This window comes from Ammospiza nelsoni, chromosome Z (genome assembly GCF_027579445.1).
Source record: "Ammospiza nelsoni isolate bAmmNel1 chromosome Z, bAmmNel1.pri, whole genome shotgun sequence".
NCBI lineage: Eukaryota > Metazoa > Chordata > Aves > Passeriformes > Passerellidae > Ammospiza > Ammospiza nelsoni.
In genome coordinates, this window is record NC_080669.1 from 85,738,986 (window position 1) to 85,762,675 (window position 23,690).

General features: G+C 44.6%; 1 protein-coding gene across 1 annotated transcript in view; it reads left to right on the forward strand.

The window, feature by feature from the left end:
* LOC132086425 (urea transporter 2-like) overlaps positions 1 to 23,690 on the forward strand; it is a 41,962-nt gene that overhangs the window by 12,710 nt on the left and 5,562 nt on the right. Inside the window, exons 2-5 of the mRNA XM_059492093.1 lie at positions 16,350 to 16,542; positions 18,460 to 18,649; positions 19,065 to 19,193; positions 21,986 to 22,178. Coding sequence (XP_059348076.1) covers positions 16,377 to 16,542; positions 18,460 to 18,649; positions 19,065 to 19,193; positions 21,986 to 22,178 — 678 coding nt within the window. The 5' untranslated portion in view covers positions 16,350 to 16,376. The remainder of the gene's footprint in view (positions 1 to 16,349; positions 16,543 to 18,459; positions 18,650 to 19,064; positions 19,194 to 21,985; positions 22,179 to 23,690) is intronic.

Genomic DNA, 23,690 nt, shown 5'->3' on the forward strand with positions numbered 1-23,690 from the left:
CATGAGACATTTCATCTAGACCTTCTCACCCACAAGCTTGTGAACAGCAATTGCACTTGTACTGCAGATATACAAATTAAACTCCTATTTTCTATCTCCAGCTCCTGGGACATGTTCAAGGCCAGGTTGGATGAGACTTGGAGCAACCTGGGATAGTGGAAGGTGTCCCTGACCATGGCAGGGGGTGGAATGAGAGGATCTTTAAGGTCCCTTCCAACCCAAAACATCCTGTGATTCTGTGATTCTGAAATAGACACGCTTCTGTTTGGTGCTTTGAAAGATTCCCAATAAGAACCAGCTACACCTACAGGTCTCACAGTGTGTTTGGTAATATGAATCAGTTAAGATCCACAGTGACAATCAGTGGCTAAAATCTGCTTAGCTCCCAAAAACCCTGTGAGGCAGAGACCCTCACACTGGAGCCCCTGAAGTCAAGGGGAAGTGTTCAAAATGAATTCAGTAGGGTTTGCACACAGCTCACAGGGATTTGATTTCTAGGGCTGTTGATCTGTTGCCTTCCATGAGCACTAATTTTCCTCACATATCTTTCAATGTAGTTCAGCTATCTCTTGGATAATTTCAAATCTGCCAAGTCAGATGGATGTGTTGCATGCCCTGGTCCATAAAAATGAAAGGCCAGCTATTAATTGGCTTTGCCTTCAATTTAGTGACTTTGGAAAAGTCCTTCTTGCAGTCACAACATTTTATTTATCGAGAGATATATTCAGATCTATTTATTCCAACAACAAAATTGTCTGGTTTTGCTGCCATTTATTTTATAAAAGAGATAATAAAAATGTAATGAGTATGGAGATTCAAAAGTGGAAATGACACAAAGAAAGCAATAATCATTAAAATAAAAATATAAACAAGTCTATAAACCAAAGCCTCAAGACATTTGCCATGTATAATGTAACTTTTATACCTCTTACTTCATAATGCATAAGTTTACAAGAAAATTAATTTAATGCTTTTACTAACCTTACTCAACCCCAATCAAGTAATAGGTAGCAAGAAAAACAATTATATGCACACAGAGTAAGCTTTCATTTAGTTCAAGTGGTGATTCAAGTATTTCAATAGCATAATAAAGACCTGAAATCTATTTAACCAATGGCAATACCCTGAAAATCAGTTTTTCACTAGAGACTCCTTGGATATTTAAATCCACATAAACTTCAGAGCTGTTATGGGATACTTATCGGTACCGACCTCTATAAATTTCATCAGGTACTTCAGTCATGATACAGAAATAAACTCTATACACAGGAGGAACAGAGCTTATGGCCAAAACATGCTGTCAATAACAGCATGGAAAGGAGAGGAGAGGATCTCGGGTCCCAGTCTGAGAGGGCAGGAGGAAAGGACTGACACCCATCAGCCCACCCTGGTAGGATCACCCACAGCAGAGGGTTTGGCCATGGCAGCTCACACCACCGGCCCAACCCATCCCTGGAAGTGTTCAGTGCCAGGTTGGACAGGGCTTGGAGTAACCTGGACTAGTGGAAGCTGTTCCTGCCCATGGCAGGAGGTGGAACAGGATGGTCTTTGAGGTCCTTTTCAGCCCAAACCATTCTGTGATTCTGTGATCAGAGCTGAGGCCTGCTTGGGCTGGCAAATCCTCACCTTGCCATCCATGTGACATCATGACACCTCCCGTGAAGCTGGAAGGGGTTGTCAGAACAAAAGCAAAGGGCTGAAAAGCTCTTTAAACCTTCATCTCTCTCGCTGAGGTCCTGCCCCAAGCTCCCAGCAGTGTGATTCCCATTTCACTGCAGAGGGAAAGGCTGAATCGTAGAGGTATTGAAGTGGTAGGTTAGAATTGGGGCATTTAGTCCTTACATCTACTCAGAGATAATTGGCTTAATTTTCCCTGTTGTGAGGCCTTCCTGCCTCCTGCTGCCTTCAAAAGACATCAGACTGCACACACACAGATTAGAAAATAGCACTGACTGTTAAAATGTTTGATTACAGATATTTCCATAATCACAAGAAAACATGTCAGACTTAAATGATCCTACTCTTAGGCTCCCCACCTGTAAAACATGAAACAAGGCACTTCATCCACCTTTCCAAAGCAATGACAGGGTTATTTCTAGAGCTGACTGACTCTTTAGGCAATGGAAGAACCATGCTCAGAAAGTGGAGGGATAAGTAAGTAAATGCTGCAAAAAATATTTTAAGAGGCTTTCAGAAGCAGGAAGAGTTTCTCTGTACTGATTAATCCCTAAAAGTTTTCCTCCCATTGAGGTCAGTGACATGGCTGAGATATCCATGGTCACATAAAGATTGCAATTCTCTAAGCAGCTTTGTGGGTAGTCAAAGGCAAGATCTACAAACCAGTCGTTATCACAATTCATATCAATCACTTTTAAAACTGATGGAAAGATGAAAGCTTCGGCTCAGTAGGTGGCCTGTTCCAGAGCCTGATCCAGAGAGGACAACAGAGCAATCCATGTGTGCCTTGACTTCAGCAGGGCTTGGACAGGGACTTCATGTCTTTGAGTTACAAAGGTTGGAGCTTTGGACAGACACTGATGGACAACCAACGACACTGGGAACAGAGATTTCAGGAGCTCATATTACTGCAGGAAAGCAAGAACTTAATGCAGGTCTGATAAAACAATAATGTTTCCTTCAGCCACCCTCATCTTCAGCTCAACCAACAAGCACAACATTCTTCCACGTTTGGCTGGAAGACTAGGAGAAGTATTTTCTGACCAAGTCGCATCCCAGCTGCCAGCAGAGGTGGAGCAGCTCATTGTGCCTGGGACGGGGGTCAGGGAGAGGCAGCTGCCAGGCTGGATGATGTTTTGGCAGGCTGAATGCAGCCCACAGGTCGTTGTCCTCTGCCTCATGCACGTCCATTCTCCAATGAGTCAAAATTCCCTTGCACCAAGGGAAGAAACAAGGCAGAAACAGCAGTGCCCAAGGTCCCCTCACACCATCCCGTGTGTCTGGCTGTGAATGACTGCTGAACTTCAAAATTAATTCTCTTTTCCACATTCTCAGCTTCTTAAACTTTTACGACCTAAAATACTGATGTGTCCCATTACCTCAACCAGCTTGTTGATATGTCAGTTGGCAAACTGGATGCAAATGTTTCTTCTCCTTTCCCTACCATGTCCAAACCATACAGTTACACCATGCTGAACTCACATAAACTCCCAACTGTGTTTATTTCAGAGCTGTAAAGCTGATTTGACTGTTTAAATTGATACAAGGAAATAGAAACAAATCGCTTTACAGCCTCCAAGTTGGCTTCTGCTGCCCAAACATCCTTTTTTCTGCCTCAGGCTTCAACAATTCTCCACCAAATGGATCTGAGCACAAGTCATGTAGATGAGTTATTCCTAGCACATGTATTTTAGGGGGTTTTATACTCAGATATTTTTTTCCTTCATTTCAATTCCAAATATCTGGTTTTCCTTAATCATTCATATCCTTATTAAGGACCTTGCCAATGTCCATTTAAAACAAATGATGACTTCTTGAATGGGTCAGACCATCCAGAAAGCTACGACTTTTTCCTCCAATAAAATCTATAATGAGAACTGTGTGAATAACTCTTTTTTGTTGTTGTTTAATGCTTGAACTGAAAAACTAAAAAAAAAAAAAATTAGTATAGAATGAGTCTTAAAACTGTTTCATTTTTCTCAAAGGAATGACAACAAGCACAAAAACACAATAAATGTTTTATTGCAGTACTTTTCTCCTTTGAAAAATTATCATTGAATTTAGCTAAACTAGGCTTTAATACATGCAGACTGTAACTCTTTTATTTTCCCTTTCTGCATTTGATCTTTTTTTATTTTCTTCTGACAAAGTACTCTGCTAAACACAGCTGTTACTTCTGGATGTGGAGTGACCTGAAACTGCTTTTTTAGCAATAAAAGGCATCTTTCTCTCTAAAATTATTCTTTTATATCCAAAGACAGAAAGAGATCTAACCTTTTCCTCTCTTATACAGCAAAACTAAGTATTTACTCATGGTGGGGCATTGGAATCAGCCATGGGATTTGACTTGTGCTGCAGCCATGGAAAACATAACCATGGCACAGAAGTGACATATCTAATGCTAAGGGCAAAATTATTTGAAGTGAGTTTCTGCAGTGACTATGTCACCACAGCATTTCAGCTCTTCCTGGAAACACAGGAAATCCCAGAGCAGCCTTGTGGAGAGGTATTTTGGTTCACAGCAAGGAGCCTGGGGTGCATCCCAAGCATAACCTCACCTCAGATGAGGTTCAGACTAAAGGACTTAAAGCGAGTAGAAGCAGCCCTTGGCTCTTCCCTTCGCATCAGGAAAGCTTCAGCCAAACCCCTGGCTTTCCAAATCAACTTTTCATGACCTCCAAACTAATCCCAACCTTTGTACTGGACTCGGTACAACTGGCAAATTTATATTGTAAGCCTCATTAAGCCTCCTTCGGTCTCATAAATCCTATATTACCCAAGAACTGGCTATGCAGAAAGCACTCAGGGTCACACAAGACTAAGAGTGTGGCATTTAAATAACTCACACTAGTTAGATGCTTCCTCTACATAACTGGAAGCCTTCATTGAAACAAAATGTTGCATTTTGAGCATTACAATAGAACCCGGCTCTAAACCTAACCTTGGCTGCAGATAAGGCACATCCCTCAGGGTGAAAATTTACTGTGAGTAAAACGAGCTGATGCAAACTCTGTGTTTTCCTTCACTGCTGTGCCAAAGTTCAGCAGCAAGGTTCTGCAATGCATCTTTCAAATCCTGTAAAAATAACTCGCACTAATAATACAGAGAATTAAAAAGGCATAAAGCACATCAAGAGGCTAGAGCTCAAAGTATTCACAGTGATATCTGCATCACAGGATTTGCAAACTTGAAAATAGCTCTGTAGTCACCAGTTTCACAGAGGTTGTCCCTGATCTAAGGGCAGGAATACACACCAAGAAAAAATTCAGAATAAGGCAACCAAATCTACTCAGAGCAGCACACAGTTTTTTTCTATGTGTGAACAAAATTCAACCCTAACCATCATTCTGCAGCAAATCATTTAATATTCATAATCCCACCTGAACACTATCTTGTTACAGGCTTCTACTACTAAACAAAAAGTAGCAATACTTTTTTTTAAAAAGCCTGTACAAATTGGCCTGAACCAATTCTACAACTCTGGTACTTTTTTTAATTTAAAAAAACTTCAACAAATAAATTTAAATTTTGAAGTCCTAATACCTACCTCCATGTTCTTCCAAATCATTTTGCACCTGCGGCTGACTCCCAGCCTCAGGCTGTGTACTCAGCTCAGCCTCAAGGTCATCCCCAAATTCGTTCACCTACCCAGCTGTGAGAGTGAACCCAGTGTTACTCTCACGCACAGGGTAAAATTGGGAGTACCTTACTCAGAGACACCAATACCACATTTCCACCTCTTTTCCACTGGAAGAATTAGCTGTTAATTGCAGAAATTGGCTACGACTTTTTCTCCAATTCCTAATTTCAAAGAGTCCCTATATCCCATTCCCTCCTTTCCTCCCCTCTGGAAGAGCCAAACCTTGATCTGCCCCTGGGTCTCCAAGCTCAATTTGAGCACATCTCCAAGCCTTGTCTGGGGAATTCACAGCGCTCACACTTGTAAATGATACACAGAAGGAGATCTGGCAAAACACTCTTTCTTTTTTGTTTGCCTTTCCTTTCCTCATGAACATGGGCATTTCACCTAAAATATTTGATTTCATAGATTTTAGTCCCATTTATCCCCCATAGAATGGGCACTAATTCCCATTCCCAATGCTAGATGTGCACAGGGCATCCACTGGCCTCAGCTGCCACCACAGCCACGAGAAACTGGTAAAAAATGCCCTCTGTACAAAAGTAAATAAACCAATACACTGGGATGTGCTGTGCTGAAGTTCACAAATCTTAACCCTGAGACTGTTTCTAAATGCATAATTCAGTCAGTCTCCAGAAGACAAAAGGCAGATTTTGGTCTGAGTTGAAGTTCTTTACCAGAAACATGTTTGGAAAGAGGAGACAGCACCACCTGCACTGGTGGGTAAGGCTGAACCTTAGACAGCACCTGACACAACTTTAGACAGCCTCAGAATGAGCCAGCAATGTCCCCAGTCACCCTGCAGCCACAGGGCACATTTACATGTGACATTGTAGATAAGTAATATTAGCTTCTAAAAAAATTAAAGCAAAATTAAACATTTTGAAATATGTATATTATTTATATATATATATATAAAATAGCCATTTTAATATCTTTTGGTTGTTAGAAATATCTGTAAAAGAACATGGCTGCTCTTCACACTCCTTCAAAATCCTCAGCAAAAGGAAGAGCAAGAGAAACCTTGCTCCATCCTGCAGTAAACAAGTCCACACTTGCAAATAGCACTAGAAACATTTTTTATGTACAGCAACAAGAATCCAGAGTAGCTCCACTGAGACTGATGGATATGACCCTTCTCTCACTTATATAAGAGATATTTTATTAACTATAGAGGAATAAAACCTGAGATGACAGCCAGACTCTATCACAAGTTTTTAGCTGCAGCCCTCACTCCTCTCCATCTCTCCCATCTTAGGTCTAATGAAAAGACCATGAACGTTTTAGGGGAATCCCTTGCATTGCACTTCTGAAAGACATAAAGCCATTTTTGCAGTGCGCAATTGCCAATCCCATGGCACAGGAGCAGATAAGATGCCACAGGGTGTGGAGACAACAATTAAATTAAAGAATCCTTGAAAAGTTTGATTTAGAAGGCACCTTAAAGGTATTTTAGTTCCAATCCCCCTGTTGTGGACAGGGGCACCTTCTGCTGGACCAGGCTGCTCCAAGCCCCATCCTGAGAATCCTGCAACGTGCCACCACACCACACCATTTTATTCCAATAACTCTGGAACCAGCAGCTTGGGAAATTTGTCCTGTCGTTTACAATCTTTGAAGTGCAAACTTCAGGCTCACACAGAACAGAGAGCAGAAGTGATGTCTGTGTTTTCAGGTGAGCAAAGCTGCAGACTTCAAAGGTTCTGCACTAGTCTGTGAAGCCTCTTAAAGATTGTCACCTGAGTTTATCAAAAGCTGGCAGAAAACGCATCCATACATCCAGATAAATGCATTCTTTGATCTGAGTGATAAAAACAACTGTTTTTCTTCATGTAAACTCCTTTTTTGTAAATGTTTATGAACTGTGGGAAATTATGTCTCTGCCAGAATTTAAAATAAAGTGATTCAATGGGTTTGCCTTACACTTACCATTCATTATGCTCACAAACATTGCAGGAATCCCAATGGAGTTTTCAAGGAAGGTTCACGATGTTGTAGTTACCAGGGAAACACATGATAAATTGTTCTTATCTGAAAAAGAAAATCCCCATTAACTTTCTATTAAGGAGCAAGCAAATGTGAACTATATGGAGAAATGCCTTTACGGTTTCCATATTAAAATGCTGAGTGCTTTGTCCCAAGATTAACCAAATAATGGCCATGCTCTGACATTTCAATCCACTGTGAACAGCACCTAGCACTTTACAGTCTGTGGTTTACCATGCATTCCTAAAGACAGCCCAGTATTCAGCTGGATCAGCCCAGGAACAGCAGACACCATGTGATTGTGTTTGCAGTTAAAATATTTACAAGCAAAGCTTTGCTAAGCTAAGCTAAGAGAAAAAAAAGCAATGTATTTCACACCAAATTGAAGGGGTTTTGCCAGCTCCCCAAGGCTTGTACAGGATATCCAACCCCAGATGAAAAGCTTAAAGGTTTAACAACAGGGTAATTTTGCATAGAATAAATAAGGTTTCTCAGTGTATGTTAACATCAGCCATTTGGTCATGGAGTACAGGTGTTGCAGACCACCAATCACCTGTCTGCAGAGCACTGATGGAGTCATAGATGATCCACCCCTGCCTTGCCCTTTGTGCTCCCTGGCATGAGAAAACCACACGGCACAACCACAGAGAAAACCAGAAAAAATTCCTTGTTCAAAGCCCTCTTTGAGCTCTTGCAGTCTGGGTGGGCAGCTGAGGCAGGAATCATCACCCTTAACCAGTGCCCCTCTGACAGAGCTAATGTCCCTGCCATCCTTTGGTCACTCCCCAGCTTTTGAGACTGACCACAAGACTGCCTCCAACCTTACTGCAGCATGAGCAGGCTGCCTAAAATCACCTTCAGCAGAAGCTAAATTAAATCTGCCTTCTTCCATACTAAAATGTCCTAAGGCACATTTCCTTCCCTGTCCTCTCTTTCACACCCATCAGTTAGAGTATCTCAGCCTGGCAGAAGGTAGCCCTCAACAAAGAACAGTAATTTCTCTGGCAGCTCCAAACTGATTCACATTTGGCTGCCCATGTCTGTCACACTCAAGCCTCACAGAGCAAGACCCTGAATCACTACAGCGAGTTAAAAGGATTTATTCTCGTTTAAGAGGTCACCTCTGAATTGATGAGAGACATTCAGTAGCTGACTTGCCCAAGTTTTCACTGTGAATTAATAAGAAAGCAGAGACATTGTCCAGTTCCTTGCTGCATTATTCCCATCTCTCTCCTCGCTGGATTAAAGAAGGCATTCATTTCACTGGAGCTCATGTTTGGATGCCTAAGCTTTGCACCACAGGAGAGGATCTTTAGAAATGCTTCTGACAAGTAGAGGCAGCTTTGTGGGATGTGGGAGTTAATTTTTTCCTCCTGATGACACAGAGCAGTGACTGGTTCTGAAAATGAAGACAGGCAGCTCACAGTCAGTGTGGAGGAGAAAGACAGGGAAACATCAAAGCGAAACTCAGGAAGATGCTGACACAACAAGGCAGGTGTGACCATTAGGACAGATCCTGTGCTGAAGGAAAAGAGATAGGACAGGACAAGAGGACACAGGAATTCTTCATGGAAAGGGCTGCTAAACATTGGAGTCCCCAGCACTGGAGGTGCCCAAGGAAAAACTGGACATGGTACTCTGGTCTGGGTGACAAGGTGGGGATTGCTCAAAGTTTGAACTTGATGATCTTGGAGGTTTTTTCCAACCTTTATGATTCAATGAAAGAAAATGCAAGGTTTAGATACAGCCTGAAAATGAGGCTCTAGACCAGCATGAACTGAAGGTGGGTGACAGCAGAGAGAAACAGGAGAAAAGGTGGGACAGGGAAGGGACAGTGAGCCCAGGAGCACTACTGGCAGGGCTTTTCCTTGACATATCTGCAGGTCCATTCCTGCTCCAGATCAGACAGGATATCTCACACTCCCTGTCCCCTCTCTTGCAAGAAAAGGCTGATCCTGGTGATGGTCACATATCTAAGGGCAAAATGCTCTAGGGAAGGAGGGATATTGGGTTCTCTCTGAAGGCAGAACACACATCCAACCTCCCTTCCTAGCTGTCAGGTCACCTGGCTGGTTTCTCATAATATCCAGAGGCACAACTTTAGTTGAATGTTTGAGATCACACAGCTTCACACCACAGATTTAGCCCTCACTGTAAATCAGTGTCAGCAGGATGCAAAATAATGGAACAAAAGTCTCATTTTAGTCTGTTGACCTGTTTTCTTTTTCCTTGCCTTATTTTTACTTTTACTGCTCTGCTTCTTAAATCTATTCCTAGAACAAGCAAACCCTTTTTGTTTCCATTTGCAAAGGATTAAAAAAAAGAAAAAAAAAAAAAAGGAGTGAGACTCACAAACACAAAAAGCCAAAAAGAAACAGAGGAGAGGTATGTGTTATTGGACAAGTGTTTAATTTATGGAACTTGGCCGGCAGAACAAGAGTTTGAATTGTACTTCAATAACTGGAGCTCTTAGAATAAATGTGGCTTGTAAAATTGTTTTACAGTCTGCTTTGCAGAACAGCCAACACCTCATGGAAACCTTTGAAAAACATTCTGTTTAGAAGCTACAGTTTTTATATTTCATATTTTCTCTATTTGTTTTCCCCTCTGGTTTTATAACTGGAACCATATGCGGGAAAACAGGATTTTTGTGTCTTAAAATATCTACCTGACCTGACTACTTTTATTACTGAAAAACAGATAGCATTTTGAAAATTCCTCACGTATGAGGCACTTGGTTCAAACGTGAAGGTGTTCTTGTTTGGTATCCCGGTGAGCTGCAGATTTCCTGAATAACCTTAGGACAGTCACTTAGCTGAGACTCATCACGCCTCTCCCTGCGCACACGTGGTGCAGCTGTGTGCATCTGAGCTGTCTGTCTTTCCCGTTATAGACAGAAACTGCGACAGCATTTGGGATGTGATTCATCTGTGTAGGATGGGAGAGGATGAATCATGCTTTAGATGCATACATTGACCAGATCAAGGCAAGATGCTCAGGTACAGACATCCACACTGCACACGCCAACCCTTGTAGGTCCCACCTCAGCCTCTCTGTGTCACTGAAAGGAGGAGGGAAACACTTCTGGGAGTCAATCCATCCCATCCCAACAATGATGTCCCCACACACCTGGGTGATCTCCCTGGAGATGATACTGATCATCTCCATGTCAGCCATGGAGAAGCAACATAATGATAAGCCTTTAAATGGTTATAGGGAGTCAAGATGAATAGAACTAGAGTTAGATAATATATTACAAAGAAATCCTTCCCTGTGAGGGTGATGAGGCCCTGGCACATGTTGCCCAGGGAAGGTGGCCCTGCCCAATCCCTGCAAGTGTCCAAGGCCTGGAAGGTGTTCCTGCCCATGGCAGGGGGTGGGAGAGGATGAGCTTTAATGTCCATTTCGACACAAACCACTTTATGAGCCCATTAATCCCTTTCTAGCAACACCATTCAGGAGATCTGTGGTAAGGAAGCCAAAGCCTCCTCCTTCACAGCTACACACATGTGCACATGTGTGTGTGACTGTGGCTGTACAGACAGTCCAAACACAAATGGTGCCAGCACAGCTCCTACCACAGACACCAATATAATCCATTAAATAAACTTTGTGCCTCCACTGGCAGAATGGGACATACTGCTGCAGCAGAGGGGGAAAGGAGAAGTAGTAAATTCTTGCCTTGGAGCAAAGTATTGCATTACACAGTACAGAGACTGGGAAAGGAAGACACAGAAAGACTCCAAGACCACACTGTAAAAGCCAATTATCTAAATAAGGATGTAAGAATCATATTTAGCCCCATTAAACTACTCCAACTGCTAATTGTTGTAGCTGTGCCTGTAAAGATATGATAGAACTGCTGCAGGATGTGGCTTCTTTTAACGACTGTGATAGGAAAAAAGGTCACCTGAATACCTTTTTCTTCCTTTTGGGTGTTTTTTTTTTTTTTTTTAGTTGGTCGGTTTGTTATTTGGTTTTTTGTTCTTTTTTTCTTATTTTAAAGGTCTCAGAAACTATTCTCAGAAACTGTGCTGCATGCATCCTCAGCAATTGTTCTGAAATGCCCTGATTTTTTCATTTGCTTTCAACGTCACAGGTTGATCCCTGGTAGAGCCTCACTTGGCAAAGTCATTACGACTCAGCCAAGTGTTCTGTCACCATCCCAAAGTTTTTCCCTCTAGCTGTACATGGTATTTCTTCTCTATTCTTTTATGGCTTCTTATGAGAGAAATGTGCTTTTGCAAACTGTTTCTTTTCAAGGCCCTTGTGAGGCCACGTCCCTTGAAGTCAATGCGTTTCTGATGACTGTGCTTTCAGCACAGAAGTGGAAAGATAATTTATCCAGGCTTGGCTTCAGGTACCTTAACACATGGCCAAGCTCCCAACACAAACAGCAGCCCTGTAGAACAATTGGCTCAAGTGATACTCATCACCCACCACGCTGATCATGAACCATCTCACTGTTCTGACCAAAATATTGGGCTGTTTTTGGTTTTCTCTAATTTGCGTGAGGCCACCAGATCACTGAAGGCTTTGTGATATTGGTATGCTGGGAACGTTTTCTTTAGCAGCACAAGCCAAAGAGAAACCCAGAGCTTGATGTGGAAGGCTTTAAAAATACACATCTCTGTGCTGTCAGCACCCTGCTCCTCAAAAGCAGGCTGCAGCCGCTGTCTGCTGGGATGAGCAGGCACAGGTAGATCTGGAGGTGAGGCCCAACCAGCTGCCACTACCCTGCAGTCTGCAAAATGTTCTTAACAAGCAGGACTGCTCATTACCACGCTGATGAATTGGTGTTTGCTAACAAAAGGCCCTTTCTCAAGGAATTCTTCATCAGCCCTAGGTGTGCTGTAAGTGATTCAGGCTCTCATTAGCCCTAATTAGATAATTGTTAGAATGATTTCTCTGTTATTCATGCAGCCTGTGCCACTGAGCACCAGCCCATCAATAGACTGACAGGTGTTCCCTGCAAATAAATGGTGTTTTTTTTCCCAGGGTGGAATGATCCTGCAGGGATCACTGTGCCCATCACAACCCTCCAGGGTCTCACCCAGCTGCTGCAGCCCCTTGGGCTGTTCTTACATAAAGCCCCACGATTCACCACAGTAGCACTTCAGAGGCTTTCAGCACCCTCAAATATCTTTTTTATTTTCTTTTTGCACTACTTCTTTCCCCCCAAATCTGGTGATTCTTCAGCCTTCTCCTCCAGCCATGTCCCAAGTTGCTTTGTGCCATCTGAGGAGGGTGAGTGGGCTCCATCCAAGATGAGACAATTCCCATCCAATCCATAAGAAGAAAGCAAGCAGGAATCATAAAAAGGGGCAAGTTTTGGGGCAGTTTTCTTAGCCCCAGAACTTCAATGCCCGACTTGATGTCGATTACAGGCCTGTTGCAGATGGCTCAGTGATTTAAAAGCACCAGCTTGGGACTAGAGATCCCATTCCCAAAATATTCAGGGTTGACCTTGGCAAAGTCTCTTAGGCTGGAACTTTTCTTGCCTGCAAACAGACCTCTAAAAGCTCAGCCACCAGGCTCCCTCCGCAGACAGTGGAAAAAGAGAGGCAGAACACACTCTCTTTTTCCCTTTTTCACAAATCAGCTAGGTATGTTGGGAAAAAGAGACACCAATCACTCTCTGGAGATATTAATGTCTCCCTACAGAGAGGAATTGAGTGGAAAGGAGTCTCATATGACAACATTGCCCTTAACCCCTGACAGTTAAATGATGTGAGCAAGACAAGAATTTTAAAAATACACAGGTCCCACATCTCCATTTCAGAGGGAATTGAGCTATGCAGCCTTGTAAGTACAGGGTTTGGGAGCTCTGAAGTCATGTTTCTGCTTTGTAAAACCCCCAAGTAATTTTTCCTGGTGGGGTTTAAAATAAGCATAAGCTTTTCATATGCTGTGATGACTTAGACACAGCCCCTTGGCATTTATTGTCCCTGCTGGTTACAGCTGTACTGCACAGCTCATGGAGATTACTGTTCACAGCAAAGGGACCACTCACCTTTCTTTATTGATGCATCCCAAAAAAACTTCGAGACCCTAAGGCATATTCCAGTCTTCTTTACATGCATCCAGAGCAGCTCTCTAAGCCCACCTCAGCCCTTGAAATCCTTTGGAAAACACTTCAGGGAGAACATGAGCAAATAAACAAAGCAGACAAAATGGAATAGGATCACGGAAGCAAAGAATTGTTTAAGTTGGAAAAGCACTCTGAGATCATCAAGTCCAACAATAACCCAGCACTGCCAAGGCCACCTCTAACCCATGTCCCCAAGTGCCACATTCACACAGCTTTTGATCACTTCTAGGGATGACAATTCCACCACTGCCCTGGGCAGTCTGTTCCAGTGTTCACCAGAGAGTTATCTCTGTTAGCAGAACAATGGCTAAACATGCCTGTGAACCTTTGTAGGGAAAGTAACCTCAGCGACAGCCAGGTGCTGGCCTGGCATTGCTCTGGAATCTCCTCCCTGCTTGTGCTGTTGACTTCAGACCCTGTGTCCCTTCCAAAAATTATTGGGTGCCCCACTAGAGCACCCAGGTTGAGCTGTCTGTGGGAATAGCAGGAAATTTCTGTTGGCAGCTGTGGGTTGAGATGCCCTGACTTCCACCTGAAGGCTACACTCAGAGCTACACCCAAGAAAATTGTGCATCTTACAAAGCCTCACTGCTCATTGGGATGCGAGCAGGCACAAATATTTTCCAGTAGAAGCTGGTCTCTTCCTACCTCAGAAGGATGTAAATTCCCAATGTCTAACCACTGCAAATTCCCCCAGCCTAGAGGATACATGGGAGGAGAAGGGGAACTCCAGCTCAGCGTTCCCTACACCAAAATCTTTCTGGTTAGCCACAAGGAACAGCCAAAAATGGCATCCACCAAGGATGCCTTAAACTGAAACGAGGAACTGGACTCAGCTTCTGGACAGAATGAGATTACAGATCAGAAAACAAAGCAGGATAATAAAACCAACCCCTCTTTCTTCTTTTGCTCCTTGTTTGTTCCTGCACTGAGCACAGCTTTGCAGAACATCAAAACCCCCTTATTAACAACCCCATGAAACACCCCAGGGCTGGAGCCCCTCTGCTCTGGAGCCAGCCTGGCACAGCTGGGGCTGTTCAGCTGCACCAGAGAAGCTCCAGGGACACCTCAGAGCCCCTGCCAGGGCCTCCAGGGGCTCCAGGAGAGCTGCACAGCCCCTGGGGACAAGGCATGGTGGGACATGACAAGGGAGAATGATTTTAAACTAAAACAGGGGAGATTTAGATCAGATGTAAGGAAGAAAGTCAGCTGTGAGACTGTGGAACAGGCTTCCCAGAGCAGCTGTGGCTGTCTCTGGATCCCTGGCAGTGTCCAAGACCAGTTTGGATGGGGCTTGGAGCACCCTGGGCTAGTGGAAGGTGTCCCTACCCATGACAGGGGGTGAAATAGGATGGGCTTTTAGGTTCCTTCCCACTTGAACCAATCCCTGATTATCTGATTCAAGGTTTGCAGGCGTCTATTCCTTGCACAACCACAGTATTTTTTCTTTTACTTTTTTAGACTGTTCAGTATCTTCCATAGTATTATAGAATATAATAATCCTCCCCCGTTTGGCTCAAACAACCCGAGTGACGCCCAGGTTTTGTTAATACGGTTCCACACAACAGCCTCTCTCGCCGGTGCAGCCCTGCCCAGGCTGACGCCGATGCTGAAGGTCACCCCAAAAAGTGCCGTGGGGAAGAGCTGCCGGCAGAGAGAGCCAGAGCACTGGGAACAGGAGCAGCACATCGCCTGTGCCGGGCTGCGCCCAGCATCGGGCCGCCAGGGGCTGGGGAAAGCGGCTTTCCTTGCTCAAGGACCTTCTGCTGAGGGCGTTCAGAGCCGCGGCTGCCTTTGCCATCCTCCCGTCAGTGCTCCTCTCTGCAGAGCAGCCTTTCGTGCATCCGAGCATCCCTCCCTGCTCCAGGCTGCCGCGCTGACAGCCCGCCCGGCCGAGCCGCCCAGCAGCAGCTCCCGCCGGAAGATGGTGCCCATATCCCGCAAAACAGGGGGCAAGCCCTGCACAGCACTGCCCGCTTTGGGGCAACACCGGCAGGAAACCCAGCCACGCTACAACGAAATCACCAGAGCAGATCCCACAGCTGATGCCAGGCTCCCTCCGGCAGCAGGGATGCAATTTTGAGGGTGTGACCCGCAGTGTAGCTCACCGGGCTGCAGTACAGTGTATTTGTGTATTTTTTTTTTCTTTAATGTTCATTGGTAATAGATTTTTAATGAGCAAAGCCCCACAACTGTAATTGGAAAATTAATAAACCCCTACTCCTGCTGAATATTCACCTGCTAACTAAGCATGCAGCCCTGAGCCAATGCTCCTATCCATGTCAAAAGCCACATGTGGATGCTGATTTCTGTGCAAAAAAAATGCTTTGATGCTACCCCAGGTTGCTCTTGCTGCTCTATCAAAGGCAGATGTGGAATGAGGAGCATCATAGATTCCTGGTGATATACAAAAGCACAAACTCACAACATCAAAAAGGACACACACTTCAGCCTCTCCTCTTGTGTTTCCTTATCCTCTACTCTCTGCTGCTGTACTGGCAATTTGCACTGCTTGCCTCCAGCTCAGTGCTGGACAAACTTCATCAGGCTCCCTTCTCAGCACCTGCCACAGTAGCTACACCCAGCCAAGCATGGTCAGCACACAGGTGCTACTCAGTCTCTTGGCAGATGTCGCATCTCATGTCCAACCAGCAGCTTGCCACAGGCTGCATCAGAAGCTGGAGATGGATGCTGCAAGGCACCCATGCCATGTCTCTCTTTCCCCCTGCAGTTCTGTGTGTGTGCCACATTCCCATGACAGCAGCAGGGCAGTGCCTGGTGCCCATCCCTGAGAGGAGACACCACTGCAGCACATACCACTCCCAGCTGTGGATCTGGCAGATCTCTTCTCTATAAACATCCTATCTTTGATAAAAGATGCCACCACTGGGTTCTGGAGGTTGTCAGAGTCCAGCCCAAAACGTTTTTCTAACACACTGTCTCTGTGATTTACAGTTACCCTTTACCATCACCCAAAAGAGGATGGAGCTGGGCGAGATCGTTGTGACTGAACTTCCCAATGAGAGGGAGCTGTACAAGAAGGACATGCCAAGAGCCCAGGACCTGCTGTGGAGAAGTAGAAACTGGATCCACCATAGTTTTGGGTATCTCACAGGAGAAATGAATGAATATGGAGAGTGGATGAAAAGTAAGCAGAAGGATGTGTTTGGGGATATCCATATCACCATCAGTACTTCCAGTGAAATGTGCTTTACCCCCTGAGGCAGAGCAGAAGCAGCATGGTCCAAGCTCATTGCAAACTCTGGCCTTTTAATTGTCCCACTTTCAGGCAGACAATCCACTGCATCTTCTGGCCACCACCATGTCAGCAGGCAAAATTTGGCACAGTCCTGAGATGTCTTTCACACTCAATCAGTTACGCGTCATTAGCATCACGTTTCACATAGCAGTGCCAGAATCACACAGCAGGGCTGGGCGTTGAGTCTCCTGCCTTGGATCAGCCACTGTCTCTCATCCATCTGTGGGCTGATGATGGGGAATTGCCTCCTGATAGAGGCAGAGGCTCTTGAGTTCCCAGCCTTGGGGGAGCAATAAGCACTGAGAGGGTGTTACAATGCCATAAGATAGAAGCCAGGACTGATCTCAAAGGTTCACTGTCCACACAGGAGCAATGCATGAGCAGACAGTCCAAGATACCCATAATTACTGGGGATTGAGAGGCTGTGTGAGACTGTGGGTCCTCTGTCAAGGCTGAGGTTGTTAGCAGTACACCTCCAGCAATGGGAGAGAAAAAAGAGGCATCCATTTATAGCCAGACCAGTGTTATCCCCAGACACAGGGGAATATCTCCTCCTGCTTTCTCTTTACTCCAGTGGTTCATGCTTTGTCAACAACTTTTCTTATTCAGTGTTCTGGAAAGCTTTGGCCGCTGTCCTCTGTTATATTTGAATTTTTACAGCTAATACTTGTGTCTGAGACTAAGTGTATTGCTGATACCTGTTGCATAGCTCAACACCAAATATTAATTAAGATTAGTTCAGACAAGCCTGGACATTTTCCTCTAAGAAACCTGTTCCTCCTCCTTGTTCTTCCTCCTTAACCCTGCCTGGAAGGAATTCTTAGGAATAACTCATTGCCCATATTCAGAAAATACCCTGGCACCTTAAGCTGCATCTAATGAACAATCAAATTAAGATTATTAATTTCAAATCTTGTAGAAGATAAAAGCTGCATATGCACATTGTATGACCATCTGAACATCTTGTTCATGGAAGTAGCTCCCCTTTCCCAACCACTCTCCTTGCATCATCCTTTAATAACACACAGCAGTTTAGAAATGGTTGCAGTTTTCCCAGAAGAGAGGCAGAGGAAAAACTCAAGTCAATTTGCAGTAGGAGAACAAGCAGCAAAATGTTATTGCAGTGCCTTCATCCCACCTTTCCCCTGCACTCACCTGAGGTATCTGTGCTTGGTGTCTGTTTACTCTGTCCAGGTTCAATAACCTTCTCCAAAGAGCAATAACTCTTTGTCCTCTGGAAATGCCTCTTTGCCCTGAGTATTGTCCAAACTATAATTACTGCTTTCTAATTTAGGTTCTTTAGCTCTCAGAATACTTTTTAGAAATCTTTGACCCCCATCTCCCATATACACCATACCTTCATGCTCAAGGTTGCTGATTTTCTTCCTAAAAGAGCAAAATCATTTCCTTTTCCTATATTTCCTGTATTTCCCTATATACATAAAGTATTTTCAGAGTCCCCCCCTGCATTTGAATTATACACCAAAAAGAGTCTGTCTCATTATTGATTTTACAGCAGAATCTAAAGTGATCTACCATGCAAATAATCCTTTGACAAATAATTCTCTGACAACCATAAATAAATCACTTGTGTGTTTGGCCCTCCATAAATTTTATAGCAGTACCCAGTACATCCCTATTAATTCTCAAGTGCCAGACAATATACAGAGACAACAACCAATCAGAGACCTGTTTTACAGAACTGTTAATATTTCACCTCTGTTCTATACGCAGAAAGGGGCTGCAATGATTGTACTTTGCTAAAATGATGCATTTCCAACAGTGTTTTGCCTTGATCTCCTCCAGGCAAGCCCTTAATGGTTCAGCTGGTGGACTGGATCTTGCGAGGGACTTCTCAGGTGATGTTTGTCAACAACCCTCTCAGTGGGCTAATCATTTTAGTGGGGCTTTTCATCCAGAGCCCCTGGTGGATGCTCACGGGCTGCACTGGAACTACCGTGTCCACGTTAACTGCACTGGCCCTCAGCCAGGACAGGTAGGTGGCACCTCGTGTCCTTGTGCACTTAATAAAAATTGATGGTTGTGATATTATTTGGAGCTCACTGATGGGTCACCCTGCCGTGTTAGAGACAGAAGACTCAGGTGAAGACAGTGCTGGGGCCAAGAAGAGCTGGCCTGTCCCTGTGGCTGCCTGTCTTCCTGAAAACACACAGTTCTTTCTCCTTGATAGCCATCCTCAAACCATGCAGGTCCTTTGAGTCACCAGGATCCCCCTCCATCATCCAGCAGCTCCCAAACTTCCCCCCTTCCACACACCAGTGCAAGGCAGTACATCAGTAATCTCACTGCTTTTTCACAGGGGCAGGACACTTAGAAATTGCGTTTCTGTGGGCCCCAGAGATGGGCTGCCTTCAGCAAAGCTTTCTGCCTCTCAATTGTTCCCATGGCAGGTCGTCCATCGCAGCTGGGCTGCACGGCTACAACGGGATCCTGGCGGGCCTGCTCATGGCCGTCTACTCTGACAAGGGCGACTACTACTGGTGGCTCCTGCCTCCCGTGGCTGTGATTTCCATGGCCTGGTAAGTGCCACTGCTCCTCATGCCTTCTGAAGGCTGACCCAGAACAGAGACCAGGCAGAGCTAAAGAAAAAAGTGGAAGGCCTCCATTTAGTAGGAGGCCTCAATGGATCCACCTTGGGCAGCACAACAGCCCAGCCAGGGCTACACCCAGGATGAACCAAAATGGACATAAAATGGACTGCCGGTCATGGGGTCCCTCATTTTTATAAGTTTTGGTCCATTTACATGTTGGAGTTAATTGTCCAAGTTCATGTCTCTTGTTTTTTTCTCTTCAGTCCACGTTGTTTATGCTCTTGGGCCTGAAATTTGGATCATTTGTCCCTGATCCTCAGCTAGAGAAGGAATTGTTTTGTCTCCCTGCTCTGTGAAGAGAGCTCACCATCCCCTAATATGAAACTCAGTAAAGCAGCACAGAATCTGAAAATAAAAGCCAAAACCTGAGGCATCACTCCTCCTAGGGACAATTCCCAAAGGATAGGTCTGCCTACAAGCAGCTCAGGCACACTGAGGGCCCCTCTGCCCTGTGCCAGTGACTCCAGACTTGATGGCACTGGAGAGTTGTGTTTGTCACCTCACGGAGCTCGTGGGGGACATGGTAGGAGCTGAGGGCACAGAAACACTGGTTGCAGCACACAGGCAAAGCAGCACCACCCCAGGCCTCTGAAAATGGCTCTCAGCAGCAGGACACACATGGGATGGAGGTCATTGCACCCAACACCACAAGGCTTCTTCCTCATCCAAGCCCTGAATCAACCCTGTGCTCATCCTGGGGCTGAATTCAATATTCTCCTTCTCAGATGTGCAACCAGTCATGAGCAGAATTAATTCCTCCAAATAGCTCCAAAGAACAGGCTATGTCCATCAGGATTAAATTTTGCCATTTTTAAATATGGATCTGAAGAGCACTGCAGAATCTGTTTAACAGCCTTAGCTGAAATTAATTTAATAGTCACATTTTATCACTGTAAGCAGTAAGATGCTAACCATTATTGGATTTTCACTGCTTTTAAGATCAGATTTGTTTTTATATTTCATTTCTTTAGTCATTCTCAGCAAAGGTCATTTTATAACAATCTCTCAAAACCCAGGACATGTTGCAAGAATGTTTAGTTTGTCTCATCTGCCAGAATTCCTTGAGGCCTTTTGTTCAAAATTTTCTTCATTGTTTAGTTCACAAATCTTGAGGGTAGAGCTGAAATATTTTAAAATCAGACACTTCAGTGATTTTTTTAACCGATACTTTGACTTTCAGCTTTAGAAGTCAGCATTTATTTAACTGTTTCCTTTTTTCCTGACAAGATGTGTAAGTGACAGAAGCTTTGTATTTCAGCACAGAAATTAGGACACTATTTTCACTGAAGTACTGATTTATTTTTTTTCCCTACAGCTGCAAGCAAGGAAATCTGTAAACTCCTTTGGGAACCAAACTTGTCAAAAAAAGAATAGGCTTCATCTGAGATTACACAGGGAGAACAAAGCATTTTTCCCACTGATAGTATCTGTACAGCAGGACACAAGATGTTGCTATTGAAATGTCAAATAACTTGGATGGAGTTGTTTTTTATTATAACCAGCTTAATGACCTTCTAGGGCTCAAATCCAGTTCCTTGAAAAACTTAAAGTCTTTAAATTGATTTTGTATTCACTGCTACTTGGAGTAGACCATAAGAGCTATTCAGCTCACCTGTAGCTGAAGAGCTCAGCTGGAAGGAGAACACTGGCCATTTGCACAAAGGACTGGCAATTTCTTCTCTTCCTTGAGCTTTCTGAGATCCATAAAAATCAGATATTACCTTACCAATATGCTTCCATACAGTAGGACATTCATGTAGGACACACACTTCAAGTGGAAATCAGAGAGTCTGGAAATGTCCTGAGGAAAGCAGATCAAAGAAAGATTATATTCCAGGTTCTACAGACAAGAACTTTGGGAAAGGCCATGGTATTTCAAGGTTTATACGGTTTTTGTGTTTTGACTCTAGGTTGAGTCTCACCCCAAATACTTTACATACTAAAAATATTCAATTAAGCTACTTAAAAACAAGTCTCAGTTTTCAGTAAACTGTGTATGATTTCAGATGATACCTGGGCAGCACAAAATTACATCAGTCAGGGTCTGAGTGAAGTCAAGTACCAGCACCTTGCCCAGCTCTGCTACAGTGATGATTTCATCTTACACTCTGTTGGGCCTCAGAGTCCCCAGAAACAGTGTCCAGCAGAGTAAATATTTTTATCTTTCTTAATGGAAGATTTTCCACTACCTTTGATCACTTCTTCTGCTTTATTTCTCTTCCAGACCCATCTCGTGATACCCTTCAAACTGTTTAAACAAGAACAAAACAAAACAAAAAAAGGCCAAAAAAAAAGCAAATTGGGTAATTTCCAACTCCCTCCTGCCCCCTCAAGACAGCAGCTTTTTTAGACCACCTGAAGTTTTCCCCAGTTCTTCACGTAACATTCCCAAAATTTCCTTTTCTGCTTTTTGTTCAAATTTTAAACCGAATAGTAAGTCAGATTCCCTGTCTCTGTCCATGCTCAAATGCTGTATTGGATGCATATATGAATGGGACCTTATTTTCTTCAGAAAGACAAACAGCTTTTGACAAGTCTTTGTTTGATGCAGATTAAGGTATTAAGGTATTATTAAGGTATTCACCACCTGGCATTGCTACAAGGAACTGTATTGGCCTTTATTTGCCAAAGTTATCATTTTGTGACCAAAGAGGCAGGCTGTCTCACCACTATAAATTGTGATGAGCAAGTTATAATTCTATTTCTTCTCCTTTTCTCAGCCCAGTACTGTCCAGTGCTTTGGGATCCATCTTCAGCAAATGGGACCTTCCTGTTTTCACTCTGCCCTTCAACATTGTGGTCACCCTGTACCTGGCAGCCACAGGACACTACAACCCCTTCTTCCCCACAACCCTCATCAAGCCCGTAGCTGCAGTGCCCAATATCACCTGGTCTGACATCAATGTGCCTCTGGTAAGCTTCACACCAACAGGTTTGTGGTATTTCACTGAGAAGGTGAGCATGAAGGCGTTCTCCTCTGGGTGATGCTTTTATGTGGGTCAGAATTCACAGAAGTACATGGGTTGGTTCGGTGCCACAGAATCCCCAGGGACAGTCCTGGTTCTTCCAGCAGAAAGGCTGGTGGAGCCTCAGGGAGCAGAGAACCCGAGCCTCTCATTCCCCTCAAACTTGGCTTGGCCCAAAACTAGTCTTGAGTGTACATCCAGCACACATCTGGATATGACCTCCTCCTGTCCAGGTTAAAAAAAACATCAGCAACACTGTCAGTGGCAATCTGAAAATTCAGAGGAAACATCAGGATTTCAAAGTGACAGAAACTCATTTATACCCAGTCCCCTCATGTCTAGCTCTAGCTCTGGAGGGTCACCTTCCCAGAGGAGAACAGGGTAACAGATCCAGAGGGTTGTGGTGAATGGTTTAGGGTCCCAGGGGATCCTTCTGGGCACCAGTGTTATTGAATATCTTCATTAATGACACAGACAGAGGGATCCAGGGCACCCTCAGCGGATTTGTAGATGGCACCAAGCTGAGAGGTGCAGCTGATACTCCTGGAGGATGGGATGGCATCCAGAGGGACCTGGACAGGCTGCAGGAGTGGCCCAGGGAATTTCATGGCGTTTAACAAGGTCAAGAGCTGGAGCTGCACCTGGGCCGGGGCAAAACCTGGGACCAACCCAGGCTGGGGCTGAGCAGAGGCAGCAGCCCTGGGAGAAGGAGCTGGGGGAGCTGTGGGTGAGAGCTGGGCCTGCCCCAGGCTGAACCCCCTGCCCTGGGCTGATCCCCAGCGTGGGCAGCAGGGCAGGGGGATCCTGCCCCTGTGCCCCTGGGCTCAGGTGAGAGCCCACCTGCAGAGCTGCCCCAGCCCTGGCTCCAGCAGCACAAGGAGCTGGAGCTGCTGCAGGGAATCCAGAGGAGGCACCAATGTGATCAGAGGGATGGAGCAAATCTTTTATAAGAGAAGGCTTGGAGAACTGGGTTTATTTATCCTGGAAAAGATGACTTTGGGGTTACCTAAGGCCTTCCCATACCTGAAGAGATTGTGTAGCAAAGACTACTTACAGTTGGAGGGACTTTTGAAGGCATTCCCCCCAAGGAGAAATTGCTTCAATTTGAAAGAGAATAAGTTTAGATTAGATATTGGGGAAAAATCCCTTTCCTGTGAGAGTGGTGAGGCCCCCACAGAGCAGCTGTGGCTGCCCCTGGATCCCTGGGAGTGTCCAAGGCCAGGCTGGATGGGGCTTGGAGCAGCCTGGGATGGTGGAAGCTGTCCCTGCTCATGGCAGGGGGTGGAATGAGATGATCTCTAAGGTCCCTTCCAATTCAAACCATTCTGAGATTCCATGAGGTGCTCCGAGTCCAGCTCCGAGCCAGGATTTCTTCCTTCCCTTTTCAGCCAGTATCTTGGATAGAACATCTGCTGTGTCCCTCAGGGCACAGACAGACAATAAATAACAAGCACTTTTC